Source organism: Bombina bombina, chromosome 5 (genome assembly GCF_027579735.1).
Source record: "Bombina bombina isolate aBomBom1 chromosome 5, aBomBom1.pri, whole genome shotgun sequence".
Classification (NCBI taxonomy): Eukaryota; Metazoa; Chordata; class Amphibia; order Anura; family Bombinatoridae; genus Bombina; species Bombina bombina.
The window spans coordinates 148,976,698-149,001,717 of NC_069503.1; the positions used below are offsets into that span (position 1 = coordinate 148,976,698).

General features: G+C 37.3%; 1 protein-coding gene across 1 annotated transcript in view; it reads right to left on the minus strand.

The window, feature by feature from the left end:
• WNT9A (Wnt family member 9A) overlaps window positions 1-24,098 on the minus strand; it is a 194,056-nt gene extending 169,958 nt beyond the window's left edge. Inside the window, exon 1 of the mRNA XM_053713736.1 lies at window positions 23,983-24,098. Coding sequence (XP_053569711.1) covers window positions 23,983-24,068 — 86 coding nt within the window. The 5' untranslated portion in view covers window positions 24,069-24,098. The remainder of the gene's footprint in view (window positions 1-23,982) is intronic.
• Window positions 24,099-25,020: the final 922 nt, after the last annotated feature.

Here is a 25,020-nt window from a genome sequence, read left to right on the forward strand (position 1 = left end):
GGGGTCTGCAGGTCACGATTTTAGAGGCATTAAAAAGACATTACGGTGAAAATATAAATGCACATAGATAAATTACATCTTTGACTAGAAACATACAGGTAGCCCTCAGTTTACGCCGGGGTTAGGTTCCAGAAGGAATGGTTGTAAATCGAAACCGTTGTAAATTGAAACCCAGTTTATAATGTAAGTGAATGGGAAGTGAGGGAGATAGGTTCCAGGAGGCCCCTCTCAAAATTGGCATAAGTAACACCTAATACATTATTTTTAAAGCTTTGAAATGAAGACTTTAAATGCTAAACAGCATTATAAACCTAATAAAATAATCACTCAACACAGACTTCACTTGCATTTTTCTGCAAACAGTTCTTTCTATGCACTCCAATCTGGACTGATTTATATTTGTTCCTTTGAAATCTGCTTGATAGCTGAGGTCTGGTTAAACTAATTCATTTCAGCTTGCTTGGTTTTGCTGCAACACAAGCGGACAGCTCCACTGCTTCTCAATGCTTTTCAATAGCAGTCACATGACTGGAAAAAAGGTTGTTATTCTGAAACGGTGTAAATTGAGCCGTTGTAAAACGAGGGCCACCTGTATTTGCAATATACACGTGTTGGCAAAAATGTTTCTAGTAAAAGTTATCACTGTTTTAGTGTTAACATTCTTCAATGCACGTGCATGTGAAGCACAGCTAGATATCCTCAGTGCATCAGCTTTTTAAGTACTGCAGCTGCTTAGAGCACCAGTGGGGCTTGTATCTTATCAGCTATCAACAAATTGAGCAATTTCCTGATGGTACAAGTAACTTAGGCTAGCCAGCGTGAATTTTGATTGGCTGATGGCTTTTACATGGTACAGGGGGAGTGGAAACAGACATAACTTAAAATTGTAAGAAAAAAATCTACTACTCATTTGAAGTTCAAACTAATTGCTATTGCATTGTCTTGTTACCTTGCATTTGTTGATTATGCAAATCTACTGTGTTGACTGGTCATTATGTATAGTATTCTGATAGCATGAGTAAGGGTCCTGTTTGACTCAAAACGTTGCTGTTTTTCTGGGTATACCACCCTAATATATGAACAAGTCTTTGCTATAAACAGAAGTGCTGCATTCTTTCTTTTTTCTGGTGGATTTCTTGGGGTCAGCAGAAGCCCTGTGGGACACGCTTGCACTCTGGTGAACTTTCTGATTACTGATTAAACAAGGTGCTGTACTCCAAAAGTGACTCAGCAGAGTAGATACAGGTTTTAAAGGGATCTGTAACTAGACTGCAAAACAAAGAACATTTAGATAACAAAATGTCAGTTTAAGTGCTGCAGTTTTTCTTTTTTCTACTCTGCTGAGGCCAGTTGAAGACATATATGGATGACCTACTACACTATGTAGAATGCAGCAGTGTTGGGTTTCTGAAGTCTAGATTACGTCTAATTATCAGGGGAATTGGAAAATCCACAATTTTCTAAGATAAATGCACAATACTCAGTTCCTTTGACAACGAGCAGCTACACTAGTTTGGGAGCTCACTATAATTGTAGCAAAAAGAGTACGACCTCTGATTGGCTGCTTTGCCCTGAACTGTATAGAGCAGGGCTTGGCTTAGTGTCTGTTATTTGGGAAGTCATTATTACAAATTGCAAATATGAAACAGGCATCTTTAAAATGTTTCTTTGAAATATTCTGCTCTTTTAAGTGGGTGACAGACAATGCAAAACAGGCATCACTTTTTATTTTAAAGTCCTTCATCCTTTTGGGAGATTATTGAAAGTGACCAAGGGGCATATTTATTAAGCTCTGTATAGAGCTTGAAGCCCCGTGTTTCTAAAGACCGCTGTTCCATAACCTGTCCACCTGCTCTGAGGCAGCGGATAGAGATCGCCGGAAATCAACCCGTCCAATATGATCGGTTGATTGACACCCCCTGCTAGCGGCCAATTGGCCGCAAATCTGCAGGGGGCGGTATTGCACCCGCAGTTCACCAGAACTGCTGGGGCAATGATAAATGCCGACAGTGTATGCTGTCGGCATTTATCAATGTGCAGCGGACATGATCCGCAATATCGGATCATGTCAGCTCGCACATTAGTAAATAGGCCCCAAACAGTGAAAGGCTAAAATACAAAGGCACAGACAAGTAGATATTTAAATGATTTTCACCCTGTTTTGTTGTGAGATGCAAACACATTAGGGCAGTGATTTTTAACTTTTTTTTTGCCGTGGCACACTTTTTTACATTAAACAATCCTGTGGCACACCACCATCCCAAAATTGTAAAACAAATCACACATTGTAGCCTAATACAGCATATATATATATATATATACACATACACACAAACACACACATACTGTATGTATTGTGCTGTTATGCCATGCCTCCTACAAACTACCCCTGCACTGGGAGTAAAAAACAAGCAAAGTTTAAAAAATATGTCACACTGTTGTCAGTCTGCCGTGGCACACCTGAGGATCTCTCACGGCACACTAGTGTGCCACGGCACACTGGTTGAAAAACACTGCATTAGGGTGTCTCACAAGAGTGTTTCATTAAAATGAATGGTCAAAATCAATGAACATTCACAGGGCAGTTAATTCCATAATTATCTTCTTTGAGGTGTTTCTGAGTAAGCCAAGTCTACACAGACGTAAGAAACTCTACTATGTTTTAAAAAACACAGTATATTCAGAACAAATCAGATTGTCTTTTTGACAGTTTTTCTTGACAACCCTAAACACCTACTTCCTTATTATTCTAATATATAGTTGGACATCACTTAATTTGCTTAGATCCCCAGTTTCTCAGTCATTATTCAACACAATTTGGAATATGTGAAACTTACCAGAAAGAGATAATGGAACATGAATATAGAATTTGTGTCATACATAATGTGGAGATAATGAGACATTTCTATAGTTATTATCAAATTCAACCTCAACATGGGAGGTCTTCACATCTAAAATATCAAGTTGTGTTATAATATTTTGTTCAAATCTCCAGCAACTAGCCATTAAGACGGACACATAATTGTGTGCTGACACAATGATGTTAACATGTATCATGGAGGATTTCTGTCCTGATATCCTTATTTTATGTGGGCCACACATTTTGAGAAATTACATTCCAATCTTCCTACCCTAATGCTGGTGAGATTATCTACAGCTGTCTCCTGTCTCGTCGTCACCCCATCAAATTATGGGAGAGATAATAATTTTGTCTCATTTTTTTTTTTTTTTGCTGACCAACACATTGAATAATGTTCGCTAGACATTATCTCATAAAACTTAGCTTGACAAATCCTGGGAGCCAGGAATCAATGACTACTAGAATTTTACTTTTGGCTCCCAAGTTGTTTGGATTGAGCTACAAGTATTTTATACAAAAAAAACCATATTATGGTACCTAAATATTTATCACTGGCCTTTTAAAGACATGGGCAGTTATATTCCATATATAAATACTAAACATTCATCTGACAAAGCCTTAGGTAGGTAATTATGTCTGTACTTTGGTTTCTAATTATTATTATTATTTGCTGGTAGTTGTTTAGGGTTGATTTTTTTTATTAAACTTTGGAAACAGAAATAATATTTAGGAGCCATATGCAGATTTTTAGAAATATGATGTTTAATAAATATCCGTATAGATCAATCGTCTCCATTAAAATTTATGGAGATCTTCTTACAAAGTGATGGAAGCAAAATAAATATTTTAAACAATTCATATAAAATTTCAAATGTATTCCATCAAATCAATGTGCAACTCTTTACCATTAAAGAGATATGAAACCCAAACGTTTTCTTTCATAATTCAAATAGAGCAACTTTACAATTTATTTTCATTTTCAATTTTTCTTCGTTGTCTTGGTATACTTTTGTTAAAATGCATACCTAGGTAGGCTCAGAAATAGAAGTGTACTACTGGGAACTAGTTGCTGATTGGGGGCTGTACATATTTTCCTTTCTTGATTGACAAATTTGATAATAGAAGTAAATTGGAAAGTTGTATAAAATGGCATGATCTAACTGAATCATAAAAACATAATTTATGCTTACCTGATAAATTTATTTCTCTTGTAGTGTATCCAGTCCACGGATCATCCATTACTTATGGGATATTAACTCCTCCCCAACAGGAAGTGCAAGAGGATTCACCCAGCAGAGCTGCTATATAGCTCCTCCCCTAACTGCCATTACCAGTCATTCGACCGAAAACATGCAGAGAAAGGAAAACCATAGGGTGCAGTGGTGACTGTAGTTTAATGGAAAAATTACCTGCCTTAAAGTGACAGGGCGGGCCGTGGACTGGATACACTACAAGAGAAATAAATTTATCAGGTAAGCATAAATTATGTTTTCTCTTGTTAAGTGTATCCAGTCCACGGATCATCCATTACTTATGGGATACCAATACCAAAGCTAAAGTACACGGATGACGGGAGGGACAGGCAGGCTCTTTATACGGAAGGAACCACTGCCTGAAGAACCTTTCTCCAAAAAACAGCCTCCGAAGAAGCAAAAGTGTCAAATTTGTAAAATTTGGAAAAAGTATGAAGAGAAGACCAAGTTGCAGCCTTGCAAATCTGTTCAACAGAAGCCTCATTCTTAAAGGCCCAAGTAGAAGCCACAGCTCTAGTAGAATGTGCTGTAATTCTTTCAGGAGGCTGCTGTCCAGCAGTCTCATAGGCTAACCGTATTATGCTACGAAGCCAAAAGGAGAGAGAGGTAGCCGAAGCTTTTTGACCTCTCCTCTGACCAGAATAAACGACAAACAGGGAAGACGTTTGTCGAAAATCCTTAGTTGCCTGTAGATAAAATTTCAGGGCACGGACTACATCTAGATTGTGTAGCAGACGTTCCTTTTTCGAAGAAGGATTAGGACACAAAGATGGAACCACAATCTCTTGATTGATATTCCTGTTAGTGACCACCTTAGGTAGGAACCCAGGTTTAGTACGCAGAACTACCTTGTCTGAATGAAAAATCAGATAAGGAGAATCACAATGTAAGGCAGATAACTCAGAGACTCTTCGAGCCGAGGAAATCACCATTAAAAACAGAACTTTCCAAGATAACAACTTGATATCAATGGAATGAAGGGGTTCAAACGGAACCCCCTGTAAAACATTAAGAACTAAGTTCAAACTCCATGGTGGAGCAACAGTTTTAAACACAGGCTTGATCCTAGCTAAAGCCTGACAAAAAGCTTGAACGTCCGGAACTTCTGACAGACGTTTGTGTAAAAGAATGGACAGAGCTGAAATCTGTCCCTTTAAGGAACTAGCGGATAAACCCTTTTCTAAACCTTCTTGTAGAAAAGACAATATCCTCGGAATCCTAACCTTACTCCATGAGTAACTCTTGGATTCGCACCAATATAAGTATTTGCGCCATATCTTATGGTAAATCTTTCTGGTAACAGGCTTCCTAGCCTGTATTAAGGTATCAATAACTGACTCAGAAAAACCACGTTTTGATAAAATCAAGCGTTCAATTTCCAAGCAGTCAGCTTCAGAGAAATTAGATTTTGATGTTTGAAGGGACCCTGGATCAGAAGGTCCTGTTTCAGAGGTAGCGACCAAGGTGGACAGGATGACATGTCCACTAGATCTGCATACCAAGTCCTGCGTGGCCATGCAGGTGCTATTAGAATCACTGATGCTCTCTCCTGTTTGATTCTGGCAATCAATCGAGGAAGCATCGGGAAGGGTGGAAACACATAAGCCATCCCGAAGGTCCAAGGTGCTGTCAAAGCATCTATCAGAACCGCTCCCGGATCCCTGGATCTGGACCCGTAACGAGGAAGCTTGGCGTTCTGTCGAGACGCCATGAGATCTATCTCTGGTTTGCCCCAACGTCGAAGTATTTGGGCAAAGACCTCCGGATGAAGTTCCCACTCCCCCGGATGAAAAGTCTGACGACTTAAGAAATCCGCCTCCCAGTTCTCCACTCCCGGGATGTGGATTGCTGACAGGTGGCAAGAGTGAGACTCTGCCCAGCGAATTATCTTTGATACTTCCATCATTGCTAGGGAGCTTCTTGTCCCTCCCTGATGGTTGATGTAAGCTACAGTCGTGATGTTGTCCGACTGAAACCTGATGAACCCCCGAGTTGTTAACTGGGGCCAAGCCAGAAGGGCATTGAGAACTGCTCTCAATTCCAGAATGTTTATTGGTAGGAGACTCTCCTCCTGATTCCATTGTCCCTGAGCCTTCAGAGAATTCCAGACAGCGCCCCAACCTAGTAGGCTGGCGTCTGTTGTTACAATTGTCCAGTCCGGCCTGCTGAATGGCATCACCCTGGACAGATGTGGCCGAGAAAGCCACCATAGAAGAGAATTTCTGGTCTCTTGATCCAGATTCAGAGTAGGGGACAAGTCTGAGTAATCCCCATTCCACTGACTTAGCATGCACAATTGCAGCGGTCTGAGATGTAGGCGTGCAAAGGGTACTATGTCCATTGCTGCTACCATTAAGCCGATCACCTCCATGCATTGAGCTACTGACGGGTGTTGAATGGAATGAAGGACACGGCATGCATTTTGAAGCTTTGTTAACCTGTCTTCTGTCAGGTAAATCTTCATTTCTACAGAATGTATAAGAGTCCCCAAGAAGGGAACTCTTGTGAGTGGAAAGAGAGAACTCTTCTTTTCGTTCACCTTCCATCCATGCGACCTTAGAAATGCCAGTACTAACTCTGTATGAGACTTGGCAGTTTGAAAGCTTGAAGCTTGTATCAGAATGTCGTCTAGGTACGGAGCTACCGCAATTCCTCGCGGTCTTAGTACCGCCAGAAGAGCACCCAGAACCTTTGTGAAGATTCTCGGAGCCGTAGCCAATCCGAATGGAAGAGCTACAAACTGGTAATGCCTGTCTAGAAAGGCAAACCTTAGATACCGGTAATGATCTTTGTGAATCGGTATGTGAAGGTAAGCATCCTTTAAATCCACTGTGGTCATGTACTGACCCTTTTGGATCATGGGTAAAATTGTCAGAATAGTTTCCATTTTGAACGATGGAACTCTTAAGAATTTGTTTAGGATCTTTAAATCCAAGATTGGCCTGAAAGTTCCCTCTTTTTTGGGAACCACAAACAGATTTGAGTAAAACCCTTGTCCTTGTTCCGACCGCGGAACCGGATGGATCACTCCCATTAATAAAAGATCTTGTACGCAGCGTAGAAACGCCTCTTTCTTTATTTGGTTTGTTGACAACCTTGACAGATGAAATCTCCCTCTTGGGGGAGAGAATTTGAAGTCTAGAAGGTATCCCTGAGATATGATCTCTAACGCCCAGGGATCCTGGACATCTCTTGCCCAAGCCTGGGCGAAGAGAGAAAGTCTGCCCCCCCACTAGATCCGTTCCCGGATCGGGGGCCCTCGATTCATGCTGTCTTAGGGGCAGCAGCAGGTTTCCTGGCCTGCTTGCCCTTGTTCCAGGACTGGTTAGGTCTCCAGCCTTGTCTGTAGCGAGCAACAGCTCCTTCCTGTTTTGGTGCAGAGGAAGTTGATGCTGCTCCTGCTTTGAAATTACGAAAGGAACGAAAATTAGACTGTCTAGCCTTAGGTTTGGCTCTGTCTTGAGGCAGGGCATGGCCTTTACCTCCTGTAATGTCAGCGATAATTTCTTTCAACCCGGGCCCGAATAAGGTCTGCCCTTTGAAAGGTATATTAAGCAATTTAGATTTAGAAGTAACGTCAGCTGACCAGGATTTTAGCCACAGTGCTCTGCGTGCCTGAATGGCGAATCCGGAATTCTTAGCCGTAAGTTTAGTTAAATGTACTACGGCATCTGAAATAAATGAGTTAGCTAACTTAAGGGCTTTAAGCTTGTGTGTAATCTCATCTAATGGAGCTGATTCAAGTGTCTCTTCCAGAGACTCAAACCAAAATGCTGCTGCAGCCATGACAGGCGCAATGCATGCAAGAGGTTGCAATATAAAACCTTGTTGAACAAACATTTTCTTAAGGTAACCCTCTAACTTTTTATCCATTGGATCTGAAAAGGCACAGCTATCCTCCACCGGGATAGTGGTACGCTTAGCTAAAGTAGAAACTGCTCCCTCCACCTTAGGGACCGTTTGCCATAAGTCCCGTGTGGTGGCGTCTATTGGAAACATCTTTCTAAATATCGGAGGGGGTGAGAACGGCACACCGGGTCTATCCCACTCCTTAGTAACAATTTCAGTAAGTCTCTTAGGTATAGGAAAAACGTCAGTACTCGCCGGCGGTACCCCCGCAAAATATTTATCCAACCTACACATTTTCTCTGGTATTGCAACTGTGTTACAATCATTCAGAGCCGCTAACACCTCCCCTAGTAATACACGGAGGTTTTCCAGCTTAAATTTAAAATTTGAAATATCTGAATCCAGTTTGTTTGGATCAGAACCGTCACCCGCAGAATGAAGCTCTCCGTCCTCATGTTCTGCAAATTGTGACGCAGTGTCTGACATGGCCCTAATATTATCAGCGCACTCTGTTCTCACCCCAGAGTGATCACGCTTACCTCTTAGTTCTGGTAATTTAGCCAAAACTTCAGTCATAACAGTAGCCATATCCTGTAATGTGATTTGTAATGGCCGCCCAGATGTACTCGGCGCTACAATATCACGCACCTCCCGAGCGGGAGATGCAGGTACTGACACGTGAGGCGAGTTAGTCGGCATAACTCTCCCCTCGTTGTTTGGTGAAATATGTTCAATTTGTACAGATTGACTTTTATTTAAAGTAGCATCAATACAGTTAGTACATAAATTTCTATTGGGCTCCACTTTGGCTTTAGCACATATAGCACAGATATCTTCCTCTGAATCAGACATGTTTAACACACTAGCAAATAAACTAGCAACTTGGAAATACTTTTCAAGTAATTTACTATAATATGAAAACGTACTGTGCCTATAAGAAGCACAGAAAAAGTTATGACAGTTGAAAATTAATAAACTGAAAAGTTATAGCATCAAATCTTTGTAAAAAACACAATTTTAGCAAAGGATTGCTCCCATTAGCAAAGGATAACTAACCCTGATAGCAGAAAAAAAAATAAAAAAAATAAAAATAAAAAAAAAATACAGAAATAAACGTTTTTTTATCACAGTCAACTACAATCTCACAGCTCTGCTGTGAGTGATTACCTCACTCAAAACAAGTTTTGAAGACCCCTGAGTTCTGAACCGGATCATGCAGGGAAGACAATAAACTTCTGACTGAATTTTTTGATGCGTAGCAAAAGCACCTCTCCCCCTCACACATAACAGTGAGAGAGATCAGTAAACTGTCATAAATTAAATAAAACGACTGCCAAGTGGAAAAAAATAGTGCCCAAAACATTTTTTCACCCAGTACCTCATAAAATTAAACGATTTTACATGCCAGCAAAAAACGTTTAACATTAATAAATTGAGTGTTATTAAAAAGCCTGTTGCTAGTCCCTGCAAATTAGGCTAAAGTCTTATGTATACAGTATAATTCCAGTGAAGTGCCATTCCCCAGAATACTGAAGTGTAAAATATACATACATGACAGCCTGATACCAGTTGCTGCTACTGCATTTAAGGCTGAGTTTACATTATATCGGTATGGCAGAATTTTCTCATCAATTCCATTGTCAGAAAATAATAAGCTGCTACATACCTCTTTGCAGATTAATCTGCCCGCTGTCCCCTGATCTGAAGTTTACCTCTCCTCAGATGGCCGAGAAACAGCAATATGATCTTAACTACTCCGGCTAAAATCATAGAAAAACTCAGGTAGATTCTTCTTCAAATTCTACCAGAGAAGGAATAACACACTCCGGTGCTATTATAAAATAACAAACTTTTGATTGAAGGTATGAAACTAAGTATAATCACCACAGTCCTCTCACACATCCTATCTATTCGTTGGGTGCAAGAGAATGACTGGTAATGGCAGTTAGGGGAGGAGCTATATAGCAGCTCTGCTGGGTGAATCCTCTTGCACTTCCTGTTGGGGAGGAGTTAATATCCCATAAGTAATGGATGATCCGTGGACTGGATACACTTAACAAGAGAAAGAAAAAGTTTGGGTTTCATGTCCCTTTAATAATCCCTTTCAATAATGTTGAGCTTTCAATATACTTTATATATATGAAAAATTTCTACATAACAAATTATGGAGGCCTGAGATGCTTTTTACGTGTTATTTAAAATTAAATGTATTTACTTGCATCTATAACATTTAACATCATAAGATTCTAATGTTCTATTCTGTGCCGCTACTATTGCTCCGTCGATTTTTCAGTCACTAGAAATATGTACAGACCTTCCTATCTAGCTTTAAAGTGTCAGTTGAAAATTGTTATTGTTTAAAAAGTTAGATAATCCCTTTATTACCCATTCCCCAGTTTTGCATAACCAACACTGTTATATTAATACACTTTTTACCTCTGTGATTACCTTGTATCTAATCCTCTGCCGACTGTCCCATATCGCAGTGCTTTTGACTAACATGCATTTTAGCCAATCAGTGCTGGTTCTTCCATAACCATTATCATTCTCCATGGGAGTGAGCACAATGTTATCTATATGGCACACACGAACTAGCACTGTTGTGCAAGATTTAAAGGGATAGGAAAGTCAAAATTAAACTTGCATGATTCAGATAGAGCATGTCATTTTAATACACTTTTAAATTCACTTCTATTTTCAAATGTGCTTTGTTCTCGTGGGAGCTGCTGATAATTGGTGCCTGCACACATTTGTCTCTTGTGATTGGCTAACTAGATGTGTTCAGCTAGCTGCCAGTAGCGCAATGCTGTCCCTTTAGCAATGGATAACAAGAGAATGAAGCAAATTTGATAATAGAAGTAAATTGGAAAGTTGTTTAAAATTGTATGTTCTATCTGAATCACAAAAGAAAATGTTGGGGTTTACTATCCCTTTAAAAAGTACTGAGATAAGGTGCAGCCTGCAGGGATATTGGGGTTTACTATCCCTTTAAAAAGTACTGAGATAAGGTGCAGCCTGCAGGGATATTGGGGTTTACTATCCCTTTAAAAAGTACTGAGATAAGGTGCAGCCTGCAGGGATTTGGAAATATGCAAACTTAGAAGTTATAAAGTAAATTAATATAACAATGTTGGTTATGCAAAGCTGGAGAATGGGTATTAAAGGCATAATCTCTCTTTTTAAACACATAAAAAAAACAAGTAGACTGTCCCTTTAAATCACAGCAGGTTCATAATAAAGTATTTTAAAACAGTTACCAGTTACCATAACTTAAAGGGACAGTCAACTCCAAATTGTTATTGTTTAAAAAGATAGATAATCTCTTTATTACACATTCCCCAATTTTGCATAACCAGCATGGTTATATTGATACACTTTTTACCTCTGTGATTACTGTGATTACCTTGTATCTAAGCCTCTTCTGACAGCCGCCTGATCTCATGACTTTTTATTTATTATCTATTGACTTGCATTTTAGGCAATTCGTGCTGTGTTGTGCACAACTCCACGGGCGTGAGCACAATGTTATCTATATGGCTCCTGTTGTGAAAAGCATAGAATAAAGAACACAATACCGGACTGGTAGCCAAATGTCAGGATGGGTTTATTCAGCAGTAGGTAAATAGCAGCAGCTTCATGAGATCTGTTTTGCGCATGCTCACATGTGCTTCCTCAGAGATCTCCTATTGTGAAAAGCTAATAACAAAAGCATGTGATAAGAGGCTGTCTGTAGTGGTTTAGGAACAGTCAGAAATTTAGAGGTTTAAATGTTATAAAGTATATTAATATAACAATGTTGGTTGTGCAAAGCAGAGGAATGGGACGTAAAGGCAATTTTGGTCTTGTTGACTGTCCCTTTAACAAGTAGGGTTAAAGGGACAGTCTACACCAGAATTCTTATTGTTTTAAAAGATAGATAATCCCTTTATTACCCATTCCCCAGTTTTGCATAACCAACACAGTTATAATAATATACTTTTAACCTCTGTGATTATCTTGTATCTAAGCCTCTGCAAACTGCCCCTTTATTTCAGTTCTTTTGACAGACTTGCAGTCTAGCCAATCAGTGCCTGCTACCAGATAACTTCACGTGCACGAGCACAGTGTTATCTATATGAAATACGTGAACTAACACCCTCTAGTGGTGAAAAACTGTTAAAATGCATTCTGAAAAGTGGTGGCCTTCAAGGTCTAAGAAATTAACATATGAACCTCCTAGGTTAAGCTTTCAACTAAGAATACCAAGAGAACAAAGCAAAATTGGTGATAAAAGTAAATTGGAAAATTGTTTAAAATGACATGCTCTATCTGAATCATGAAAGTTTATTTTGGCCTAGACTGTCCCTTTAAGACTAAACAACAAATTATAATATATACAAATGTAAGAATTATTAATGACACTCTTAACTACTATTAATCAGGATATTCAATACATATTGCTACTGAAAATCTGGGTTTGCTATTATAATGTTGGCATTTATATATCAGCATTAATCATAGCATTGCTCATTAAACTAATATGAATTTATAAGCAGTTTTCAGAATTCTAAGAAAAATATTGTGTGTGTGTGGCAAAGAACAGAAAACTACAGCACACATACTCCACTCACTGAGTGCAGCCTGAGACTCATTTTGCTGCCTTGCTTCGCCCTCACTGCTTCCTTACTGATAACACAAGAAGCAATGCAAAATACCTTTTCTATGGCAATATCTACATTAATGAGCCTCACTATTGAAACTTAGCAACATGTTTACATCTGTTTTTTGAATGTTGACATTAGGATACTGAATCCCAGCATTGTCCTAGCGCTACTGAATAAATAGCTAATTCCAAAAAGGAACTGAAGAACAAACCTTATAGAAATGCTTTACAATAATTGCTGAAAGTTATTATCATTTTTAGGACTTTATATTGTATGTAAACACTCCACCTCTTGTTTTAGTCTGATGTAATAATGAGCAGTTTGTGTACACCAAATACTTTTGTACTCAATTTGTTTAATAGCTACTTTTTGTATGTTATTTTCTTCTTTTAAAAATTAGCACTGTTTTATCTCACTATGGACCAGATTACTAGTGGAGCAGTATCTTAATGTGCGCCCATAAATGGGCAAATTTGCCCCTTTTACGGGCGCACGTTAAATAACTTGCCATTTCACATGGCTGGTTAATGCTCCCGCGAGCTCGCGGTTTCACTTTGCGCAAGTAACTAGAAGTCAGACTTCTGGTTAATGAAAAAAATGTGCCCCAATTGCCCCCCAAATAAACAGGACAGTACTGTATAAAATAAATATGAGCCTTTTTATTTTTTTATTTTTTTAAAAACTACACAAAGCAGTTATAAGGGGTTAAAGAGAGGGGATGTGAGTTGTTGGAAACAAACGGCACTGAATTGTTCCTTTACATGGAGGTTTATTGGGGGACAGTTTTTTCTCACTCTATATATATATATATGTATATGCTTATATACATATATTTATTTATTTCTGCCCAACGCTGCGTGATTTGCCATGTCTGACGGCATGAAAACGAGGTTCCCATTGGAGCCTATAGAAGCTCGCTCTCATGAGCGCTTGGCTTCCAGGCAATGCAAACGAGAGGTCGCGTTGCCTTTGCATTGCACCTCACTTGTAATACCAGCCAACATTTACGTGTGCTTGTATTACTAAATGGAGCGCAAATATCGCACTCGCATAAGCGCAATATTGCGCTCCACTCATGATCTAGCCCAATGTTGGTAACCAGCCATTAATACTGTGTGCAGTCACTAAATACCAACAGTAACATGCCACATGATGTCACTTGTAATGAGCATTTTAAGTACACCAATTACATTTGTATTCAAGTTGTTTTAAAATTGCTTTTTTGTATGCTATTTTCTTCTTATAAAAGTTAGCACCTTTTTACGACAACCTTATTGTGTAGCTAACTAGCACTTTGTGCACAGTCACTGAATACTGACAGTGACGTCACTTGTAACGAGCACTTGATGTACACCATATACATTTCTATTTAATTTGTTTCAAAGTTGCTTTTTTGTATGAAGTACGCTTCAGTGTATTTCAAATTTGATTAGAAGAACTGTAATCTGTAATCTGTGTAGGTAACCAGTTATCAATACTACGTGCACAGTCACTGAATACAGACAGTGACATGCCACATGATGTCACTTGTAGTCAGACACCGGTGGAGAACAATCAAATCTTTGCCTACTCTCAGTGGGTCATACGGATGCTATAAGTTAAAGTAATATGTTTTAGAATAAGTAAATACAAAGGAGAATTTATTTCCCAAAAATCTTGTAATCACATTTTAAATAGACAGCATTTCATATCTGACCTATACGTCTCTAGAAAGATAAAAATGGTATACTAAGAAAATCAAGTTATAAGTCAACCGTGTTCTTTAGACAGACTTGCTGAAAATATAGTAATCACAGCAGAGAACAGCTGCAGGGTGTGACATGAGTGCCTTAACCCAGCAGCTAACAGCTACCACATTACAGTATAGTATTTTGCCCAGGGAGATTCAGACAGTTATTATGTTGTAGGAGTTCCTAGCCCAGACATTTAGAAACATATGATGGATTTGCTGGTGGAAATGTACAGACATGTTACCCATTCTAGATGCCGTTTGTGCTTCATAGCATCTGGCAGTGAAAGAGTTATAGCATTAATAATTATAGAAATCCATAGCACACTTGCACAATTAAATAAGCAGAAAACAGGAAAATATCACATGGAAAACTTCCCCTGAAAAAAAAGAATGCTTCCTTTAGGTTACACCCGTTCTAAAGTGACCGCCACAGTCGTTTGTGTGACACAAGAGAATCTCACTTAAAGGGACAGTAAACACCTTGAGATTTTTAGATAAAATGTTTAGTTATAAGTAATGAAACAACATAGCATTGTACTTTAAATAATCACTAAACACAGCAGAATTGCATAATCGATAAATGCATAGGAAAAAGACAATGCAAAAGCACTTAGTTTGAATTTCACATGAGTAGTAGATTTCTTTTTGACAAATGTCAAGGTTAGTTACATTTTTCTACCCACTGCATAATGTGACAGCCATTAGCCAATCACAAAATGCATATAAGTATATTCTGTGAATTCTTGCACATGCTCAGTAGAAGCTGTAGACTCAGAAACAGGGCAAATGAAAAGGTTGTGCATATTTAGATAATAGAAGTGAATTGGAAAGTTGTTTAAAATTGTGTGCTCTGTCTGAATCATGAAAGTCTAATTTTCACTTTATTGTTCCCTGTTTGATGCAATTTAGCTTTGAAAATTGAGAATTTTCTAATTCTGAGAACAAGAAACGCACCCTGCTGATTTTTCAAGGCTACATAACTGTTTTGGAGCATTTTATTTTTTACTTCTATTATCAAAATGGCTTTGTATCTTTATATGCTTTAAGAGTAAACCTAGGTAGGCTGATAGAACCTCAGGAGTGTGCATGTGTCTTTAGCAGTCTATGGCAGCAGTGTTTTCTATGTATAACATTGCTATATACAATGTTGCAAATACTGCTGCTAGAGACAAGTGCACGCTCCTGAGCTCACCTAGGACTCCTTTTTAATAAAGAATGCTAAGAGAACTAAGCCAAATTGATAACAGAAGTAATCGGTAAAATTGTTAAATTGTCACCTTTATACAGACCATTTAAAGGGACATGAAACACAAAATTTTCTTTCATGATTCAGGTAGGTCCAATTTACTTCTATTATCAAATTCTCTTCGCTCTCTTCGTATCTTTTGTTGGAAAAGCTTACACAGGTCTGGATCACTATATGGCAGCAGTTTTGCAAGAATGTTCTCCGTTTGCAAGAGCACAAGACGGCAGCACTATTTCCTGAAATGTAGTGCTCCAGACACGTAACTAGGTATCTCTCCAACAAACAATACCAATGGAACTTTTGACTTTACTGTTCCTTTAAGCATGATAGCACTAAGAGATGTTATTAATACACATGAGTAATATAACAGCACAAGCTATCTGTGCAGTTAAATAGTGCAGAAACTAGAAAACATGGCAGCTTTCTGAAAGAGGTTCCTTGCCAGCGCTCTTCCTGTCATTACAATATGCCACAATTAAAGGCTATATTGTTTTCTTGGAACAAGACGAGCAAGTGGCCTTCACCACCACGCATGAGAACAGAAGAGAAAGAATTTAAATAGTGCAGTCTATGATATGGGCAGAATTACAGCACAGCAGGTAACAATTATTTGGACGGAGATAGTGATTGGTCATCTTGCAAACATGAAACTACCAGATAGACACATTCTTGACGCCCTCCAGACTTACATGCTAAAAGTAAAATCAGAATACGGCTAGAGGGAAACGGAGATCTTTACACTATACATTCACAATGTCTAAATACAGAAGAAAGTAGGTAATAGCGTATAAGTTCTAAATAAAATGGTTAATGCACAGTGTATCTATTTTATTTGTTTAGTTTGTTAGGGCATTTAATGGCCCTGAAATAAATGCCTGTATTTTAGAACTAGGAAAAAGTATAATTTCGTTTAGCATCAGTGATAATCAGTACTAATGAAGAGTTATCAATCCATGCCTCCTAATGTTGCCCAGTCCCAAAGTGGGACACATGTTAAGGGTTATGTTTCTGAGGTTGTATAGGCTCTGCCATAAGGATAGTGGTACCTTAAAGGGACAGTATACTTAAAATAAAATATTTTTAAAAAGATAGATACCACCTTTACTACCCATTTCCCAGCTTATCACAACCAACATTGTTACATTAATATACTTTATAATGTTTAAACCTCTAACTTTCTGCCTGTCTCTAAACCACTACAGACCACCTCTTATCTCAGTGCATTTTTTATAGCCTTTAACAGCAAAACACTAATAATTAATGTGTGCCATATAGATAATAGTGTGCTCATGGAGTTATTCATGAGTCTGCACTAATTGGCTAACATGCAAGTCTGTAACTAGCAATGAGATAAGGCGTAGTCTGCAGAGGCTTATACAAGGAAATCACAGAGGTAAAAAAAGTGTATTAATATAACACCACTCCAGCATCTGAGGCAGTGGGAGGACCAATTAAAGGTTAAGTCAACAAAGTTCTGCCACAAAATTCTATAGCGCTGCTGCTTATGTTAAAGGCTGTATATAAAAAAAAGTGTCACAGGTATATTAAGGAGACATTCTAAAGCAGAAGTGACATGCTCTAATTCATTACCGACCCTAATTAACCCCTACTCAGGAGTCACGTGCATTATAGTTCCCAAGCAGAACACATACTGTGAGCCAATCGAGAGAAGCAGTCCCCTGTAGCTGTCAATCACTAGCTATGTCCTGTTTAAGAGCTGCAACCTTTTTGTCGGTGGTTAAGCTCATAGTAAGATAGGATTAATAGCTCTAGCTATCTAGACGCCATACACCAATGGTTTTTGAAGCTGAAACGTGGACACACTATGTATGCTCATGTGCAGTATTTATTAAACTAAACAGAAATGTGTTATTTCTTTGGATCGTGACCTTGAAATAGATTATCTATTTTATTGGCAGATTACGGTCTTTGAATAGTGAAAGGCTGCTCTAACTCATAAAGCTAAATTTATTAATAACAAAACAAATTTGCTGATAAAAGTAAATTGGAAAGTTTTTTTAAAATTACATGCCCTATCTGACTCATGAAAGTTTAATTTTAGACTAGACTGTCCCTTTAAGCATACATCTTGTTACAGACAGCAAAATAAAATAATTATCTCTGACCATCAGTGGTGTGTGCCTAATGCAGGATGCATGGCTGTGTACAGAGAAAGGCTAAAAACTTACAAAATTACCAATTACATCCAGATTTTCCCTTTTATCTTACAATTTAGAGTGAATGGAAAGAAATCTGACCTCCAGCATCTTGTGAGTTAGGATAGTGGTTTCAGCAGTGACTTTCTGCTGCAGAGCCGGCCCCTTACTGCTCACTGGTATCTGCTTTCTATTACTGCTTCATGAATACGTAAAATAATTGTAGTATCACAGCGTTACTGGAGATTTTAGTGATTTCTTTTTTTGCAAGATTCAAACCATATGTCTCCCAGTCTCATTAAACTCTCTATTAAAGAGACATTCTAACATTTTATTTTTAAATTAAAATCCTTCTTAAACGTTGTGTTTAAACCTTGTGCTGGTTCAATAAGGATACATTAATGAGCTAGTTCCAAAAGGCATACATACATATGCTCTAATCACTGACTGCATCCTTATCTGAAATAGAGAATATTTTTTTATACTAGAATATCCCTTTAAATGTATTTCCCATACAGCATAAATATTACTAGCGCCATATTGCTAGCACGGCTATTGGATAAGAGGTGGAAACGTCTCCTTATGGGGAAAAAAAAAGTAAATGGGTGTGGCCGGTGGCAGTTATGAAATATACTGATTATCTAAATAAAATAATATTGGATCGCATCTTCGATTCAAATTCATAAATGAAGGTACAGTTAATTTTTTTCATAGATTCATAATATACTTTTCGTGCACGTTAAAATGTACTATTAATTTAACCACGCAGTTACCAGAGACATTGCTAAAACAAATGATGTAGCAATGCAATACTTAACTTTATGGTAGCCAAAGGTTAAGGTATTTTACTATTTATTTATTTTTTACACATTCAAAACATAGAATTATCTACATATAAAGATGTATGTTCGCTGTTTGTACTTAAATTCAGTTTTATTCTATCCTAAGCTCAAGATAGCCCTATAGCCAATATCATTTAAAAATACTCAGTACAACTAGGACTCAGTAAAAGTAGTCACCATACTTCCACCAAAATATCTGTTATATACATCACTTATAAGCATCACACCCAAGTTCTGAACTGCAAAATTTGCTGTATCATTGTTTATGTATATATTTTTTTACTACATTATGTTATCTGTTCATGCCTTAAACATTTTCTCTCTTTTTTTTTTTTTTTATGAAATTCACTCTGTACTAGTTTATTTTTTTCCAGCTATACTGGGGTGGTCCCTTGAACCTGCTAGTACGTTTCAGTTCATAACTGTGTCTGCAGAGCTTTTGTAAAATGGGAAGATATTAATGGAAACCAAAAAACATGTTGAATTCCAGATAAAATAGTAGGTGGCCGTATTTAATTTATATAGTTCTAGTCTCTGACAAGAAATTACGTTTTGCCTTCTTTTTATACTGACAAATAAGAGAATAGAATACCACAATCTTACATAAATTATACATACATTCTCAACACCAATAACTCTATATATATCCCTGTTAAATCTATAAGCATTGCACTTATAGGTATGTTATTTTCAGATAAATAATTCTTTAAGAGTTTTATGATATCCTATGAATCATATTTTACTTAAAGGGACATGACAGTCAAAATTTAAATGCACATAGATGAATTACATCTCTGAAACGAAACATATTTACAATATACATCCATTGGCAAAAATGTTTCTAGTAAAAGTTATCGTGTTAACACTTTTCTCTGCACGTGAATGTGAAGCATAGTTAGATATTCACAGTGCACCAGCATTTTAAATACTGAAGATATAAAGAGTGCCAGTGTATCATGTCAGCAATTAACAAATTGAGTCATTACCAGATGGTACCAGCACCTTAGATTCTCTGTGCTGTGTTTAAAGTGCTGGTGCACGGTGCATACTTAAATGCACTTTTGAAACACCTAAAACTTTTATTAGAAGAATTTTTGCTAATACATGTATAATACAAAAATGTGTCTATTCTAAACCAAAATGCATCCATATGGATTCCAACTGTGGCTGGAATGTCCCCTTATTAAAGTGTGGAGAGGAGACTTGAATCATTATAGTGATTAAGTTCCTTTGAATAACATTAGAAGAACAAAAAAACTGTTTCTCAAGACTCAGAAGCGATATTAGTTATATTATTGACCTTGGAAGAAGCCAGTGCTTGAACCATCAACTTTAAAATATAAGTAGGTACTGAGGTCAGTGCATAAACCAAATGAGACATATTATTTATTTGAAACAATAGTAATTAATACTAGCTTGCCGGGTGCCGGAGATTCTAATCAGTACAATGCAGAAGGCAATTCATGTAAATCATAATTTAAACTGTATCTTAGTAAGTTTATACACACAAACAGACAGCTGCTTATATAAAACTTAAATTCAGATCAGTTTTATGCAAACAGCATTATCAGCATTTTAGTGTCAAGTTCATCACATTTAAAGACTGCTTGCTCCCAGAGAGAACATAAACTATACTCTGAAAAAGGACTAGTAAAAGTGAGAAAAGAATAACACAAAAGAAAGTTTTCCCATGAAAATATTGTATTTTCTTTGAGAACAGGATACACCTGCAGGGTACTTATTATCCCAAAACCAGAGAGAACAGTTTCATTAATGGGTTAATGGATCCCCCTACTGGACATATGGTAGTACTGCAAGGGATTTTCCAAGGATTTTACTTTTAAACAGGTGATGATATACCAAGGCTAATAGAATTTTATTTGGCACATCCTTTGGACCAATGTAAATGGGCACAGCATGAAACATGGCACCAAGCACCTCACATTTATGTAACCACAATTTAATTTCCATAGGCAGCAATACAATATTCAATAAATTACATTTGAAGGCTATTTAAACCTCAGATAAAATTAAATAAATGCTAAGTATGTATGTATGGGGTACTTTTAAAGCGCGGCTAATCACCCGTAAGGGTCTAAAGGCACTGCTCATTTTATCGACCTCAAAAGAATGAAAGGCTGAGTGGACCTCGCCGGGGGTTGCTACAGAGCTCAGCCACAGTGCCTTAGCATGCTGGAACTAAAGTATAACATATGCAAGATGCAATACTGCAACTGTTAACAAAATTATATGATCTTCCCTATTGGTATGAGCTGGGAATTAACATATGTATATACCCTGTCTGCAATAAATCATATACATTTTACTTGCATTTAAAGGGACACTGAACCCAAATTTTTTCTTTTGTGATTCAGATAGAGCATGAAATTTTAAGCAACTCTAATTTACTCCTATTATCAAATTGTCTTCATTCTCTTGGTATCTTTATTTGAAATGCAAGAATGTAAGTTAAGATGCCGGCCCATTTTTGGTGAACAACCTGGGTTGTTCTTGCTGATTGGTGGATAAATTCATCCACCAATAAAAAAGTGCTGTCCAGAGACCTGAAACAAAAAAAACGTGTAGATACCTTCTTTTTCAAATAAAGATAGCAAGAGAACAAAGAAAATTGATAATAGGAGTAAATTAGAAAGTAGCTTTAAATTGCATGCGCTATCTGAATCATGAAAGAAAAAAATTGGGTTCAGTGTCCCTTTAAGTGATGTCTGCATTTCTCCTATTTTTCTGCTATTGTATGAAATGTAGGGGCAAGAAGGAGTTTATTTCGGAACCAAGAGATACCTAGGAGACATCTATATTATCTGACTGTCTGTCTATCTATCTATCTATCCATCTATACATACATACATATACATAGATAGAGTACATAAAAAATAAGCTAGAATCAAGAACTTTGGATCTTGGGATTTGTCAGTGATATAAAACAGAGCTCAAATGAAGCCAAAATCCACTTCTCCAAACATTTTGTATTTGGCACCTAACATTTTATATTTTCACATATATCAATAATACAAATGACTTCCCTGGCTCCTATAACACCTACAGTATATCCATCTCTTCTATATATTAGCTCTCTCATATGTTCAACATGAATATGACAACCTTGAAACAGTAGAACTCATTTTGTTTTAGAATATATTTTGGGAAATACAGTGGGAATCTTTCCATGTTAAACATCCTGAATTGAGACAGAGTGGTTTCTGACCTGGATCTCTTTGTTCAGTCAATATATATTTTTATCACTTGTTTCCCACAGTAATTCCACAGATTTTATTATGTGTTTGAACTGTTACCAGGAAAATATTGTTTTTTTTAAAAAAAAAAAAAAATGCAATTTACAAACAACTCTACATACCCAGAAGTGGCTGCTTTGCATAACAATTTAGGACTAGCAAACCAGTTAAATAGACTTTATAATTGTTCTGCACTCCTGCTTACAAAAAGACAAGACAGACAGCACATGGGAATCTTTTTGGTGCAAACTTTGTAGAACTATTTAGAAGGAAGATATTTTCCCTGCTGTCCACAACATATTTTCACCATTCCCAAAAACAACACAGATTTGAAGGTACCAATTATCACCCAAAATCTGCTAAGGTTATTCATAAATAACATATTCCATATATATATATATATATATATATATATATATATATATATATATATATATATATATATATATATATATATATATATATATATATATATATATATATATATTATTCTACTGTATAGAATTCTACTCCACATGTTGAAATAACTGGTTTGTTAATAATATAATATAATATGCTTAACTGCACCCCCCCCATACCCCTTACACAAAAATAATAATAAGAAGAATAATGTTCAACATGTAACTTGTAATAGAAGAATGGCAAAGAATTTAAACAAGTGTTTCATATGCAGTTGTCAAATATTACATGAATGGAACAAAGTGTATTGTGCTAGAGCATAGTCTATACTCAGCAGACACAATAGCAAGCAGATCGATCATTGTAACTGTTATGAACCATAACGCTGTGTACATGTATGTGTGTGAGATAGATAGAATGACAGAAAGATGATATAGGCAGATAGAGATAGATAGATAGATAGATAGATAGATAGATAGATAGATAGATTAACCCCTAGCTGCCAAAAACATGAATATTAAACAATTTTAATATGCACCATAGTTTCAAAAAGTGTTAATAATAAAATTGTGTGCAATTTATAAAAAAAAGAGAGAAAAAGAAGCATTGAATAAATTACTTTGTAAAAGGAGCCATGAATTGATCTAACTGTATGGATTGAAAATTTGTTTGGTAATTTTATTTCTAACTTTTGTATTAAATGACAATAACAAGAGAATGTGGCTACCCAAATGATCAAGTCCCCAAAACATAATTTAACAGTGTTATAATACATCTCAGTTCCATTCAGGAACTGATTTTAGAAAGATAAGCAGCAGGAGTGGGTCTAAAACACACACACATATACTAAATAAACAAATACTGAATCCAGGCAACAACATGCTCTGTGGGAGATCAGTTACAACCTGGAAGTGCTTGGGGCTGCTCAGTGTGGGGACAAGGGACAGTAGATAACACTGTACATATGTAAAAATATGTGCAGTATTGCTTGTATTCTGCTGCCTTACACAGGGAGTTAGAAGACATTGCTATACAATAAGTTGTGCTCTCCAGCAGCCTAGAGTTTAAAGGGACTGGCTGAGCCATATCTGCAGTAACACAATACCATGATTTCATCTAATAGACTCTGACACCCTCATATAAGCAGGTCTCCCTAAACAAACACAAAACACACTTCATAAGCCTGGGAGGTGACTTCTACATTCAAAGCTCCAAACAAAACAAGCAGGGGGAAATCTCAGCAGCCAACTTTATATCGTCAGGTTCACTTACTTCTGCAGCACTTGTCACAACTGGATCAAGTGACAAATACATGCACTATATATAATATCATAATATATTAATACATACACACTTTTAAAGTTGTATACATGTATGTGTGTATATATTACTATATCTATATCTATATATATACATACATACAAATGAGTATACATATATATATATATATATATATATATATATATATATATATATATATATATATATATATATATATATATATATATATATATATATATATATATATATATATATATATATATATATATATATAGTATTCAATCAAGATACAGTACGGCAGCAGTAACAGGGTACATGTCACAGTTGTTCCTTCAGGTCGTTTGCCACCCCAGAATCAGACAACCAAAGTAGTAGCGGTGTCCCAAGTAAATCCAAGTCAAGCAGCTCCAGTGACAGTGTAAGACAGAATCCCAGCAGCGGGGTCTTTAAGTTACTGGGGGACCTACCCAAAGTAAGCAGCCGCTGGGCCAGTGGAGGTGAGGACTAAGAGTGCCAGTGATAGCCATCCCAGCAGGAGTTGTCCATCCAGCATTTTGCTGCAGCTCCAGGGCTGACCATCTCGTTGATGTGGGTTACTGATGAGGCTTGTACAGGCAGTGCTGCGGCTCTTATAGAGCAGTGAGGCGGAGCTGGTACTCAGCGTTACACAGGCACTGCTGCTCCTTCACCCCCCGCCCACAGCCTGCCCCGCACTCCCTCTCCCACCCGCCTACAGCCGGCCCGCACTCACACCCGCTGTCACAGGCGTGTGTGTTACTCATGCAGATGTGTTACAGAGGCTGCTGCTGTCATAAGCAAGTATGTTACTTATTGAGATATGTTACAAAGGCTGTCAATGTCTTAATTAGGTTACCCATCGAAATGGGCTACCAAGGCTACACGTTTTTCACTTATTAAAACATATTTAAAGAGCTGCCTGTGTAATAGGAAATTGTGTCACTTGAGATTTGTTGCAAGGGCACAAGGTATGTTAGAGAAAAGTGTTATTTATCACATGATGGGCATAATGTGATAGGACAAACGTGTTACATATTGAGATGTATCACATGGGTATGAGATGTGATAGGACAAATGTGTTACTTATTGAGATGTGTTACAGGGCATGAAATGTGATAGGACAAATGTGTTACTTATTGAGATGTATCACATGGGCATGAGATGTGATAGGACAAATGTGTTACTTATTGAGGTGTGTTACAGGGCATGAGATGTGATAGGACAAATGTGTTACTTATTAAAATGTATCACATGGGCATGAGATGTGACAGGACAATTGTGTTACTTATTGAGATGTATCACATGGGCATGAGATGTGATAGGACAAATGTGTTACTTATTGAGGTGTGTTACAGGGCATGAGATGTGAGGACAAATGTGTTACTTATTGAGATGTATCACATGGGCATGAGATGTGATAGGACAAATGTGTTACTTATTGAGGTGTGTTACAGGGCATGAGATGTGATAGGACAAATGTGTTACTT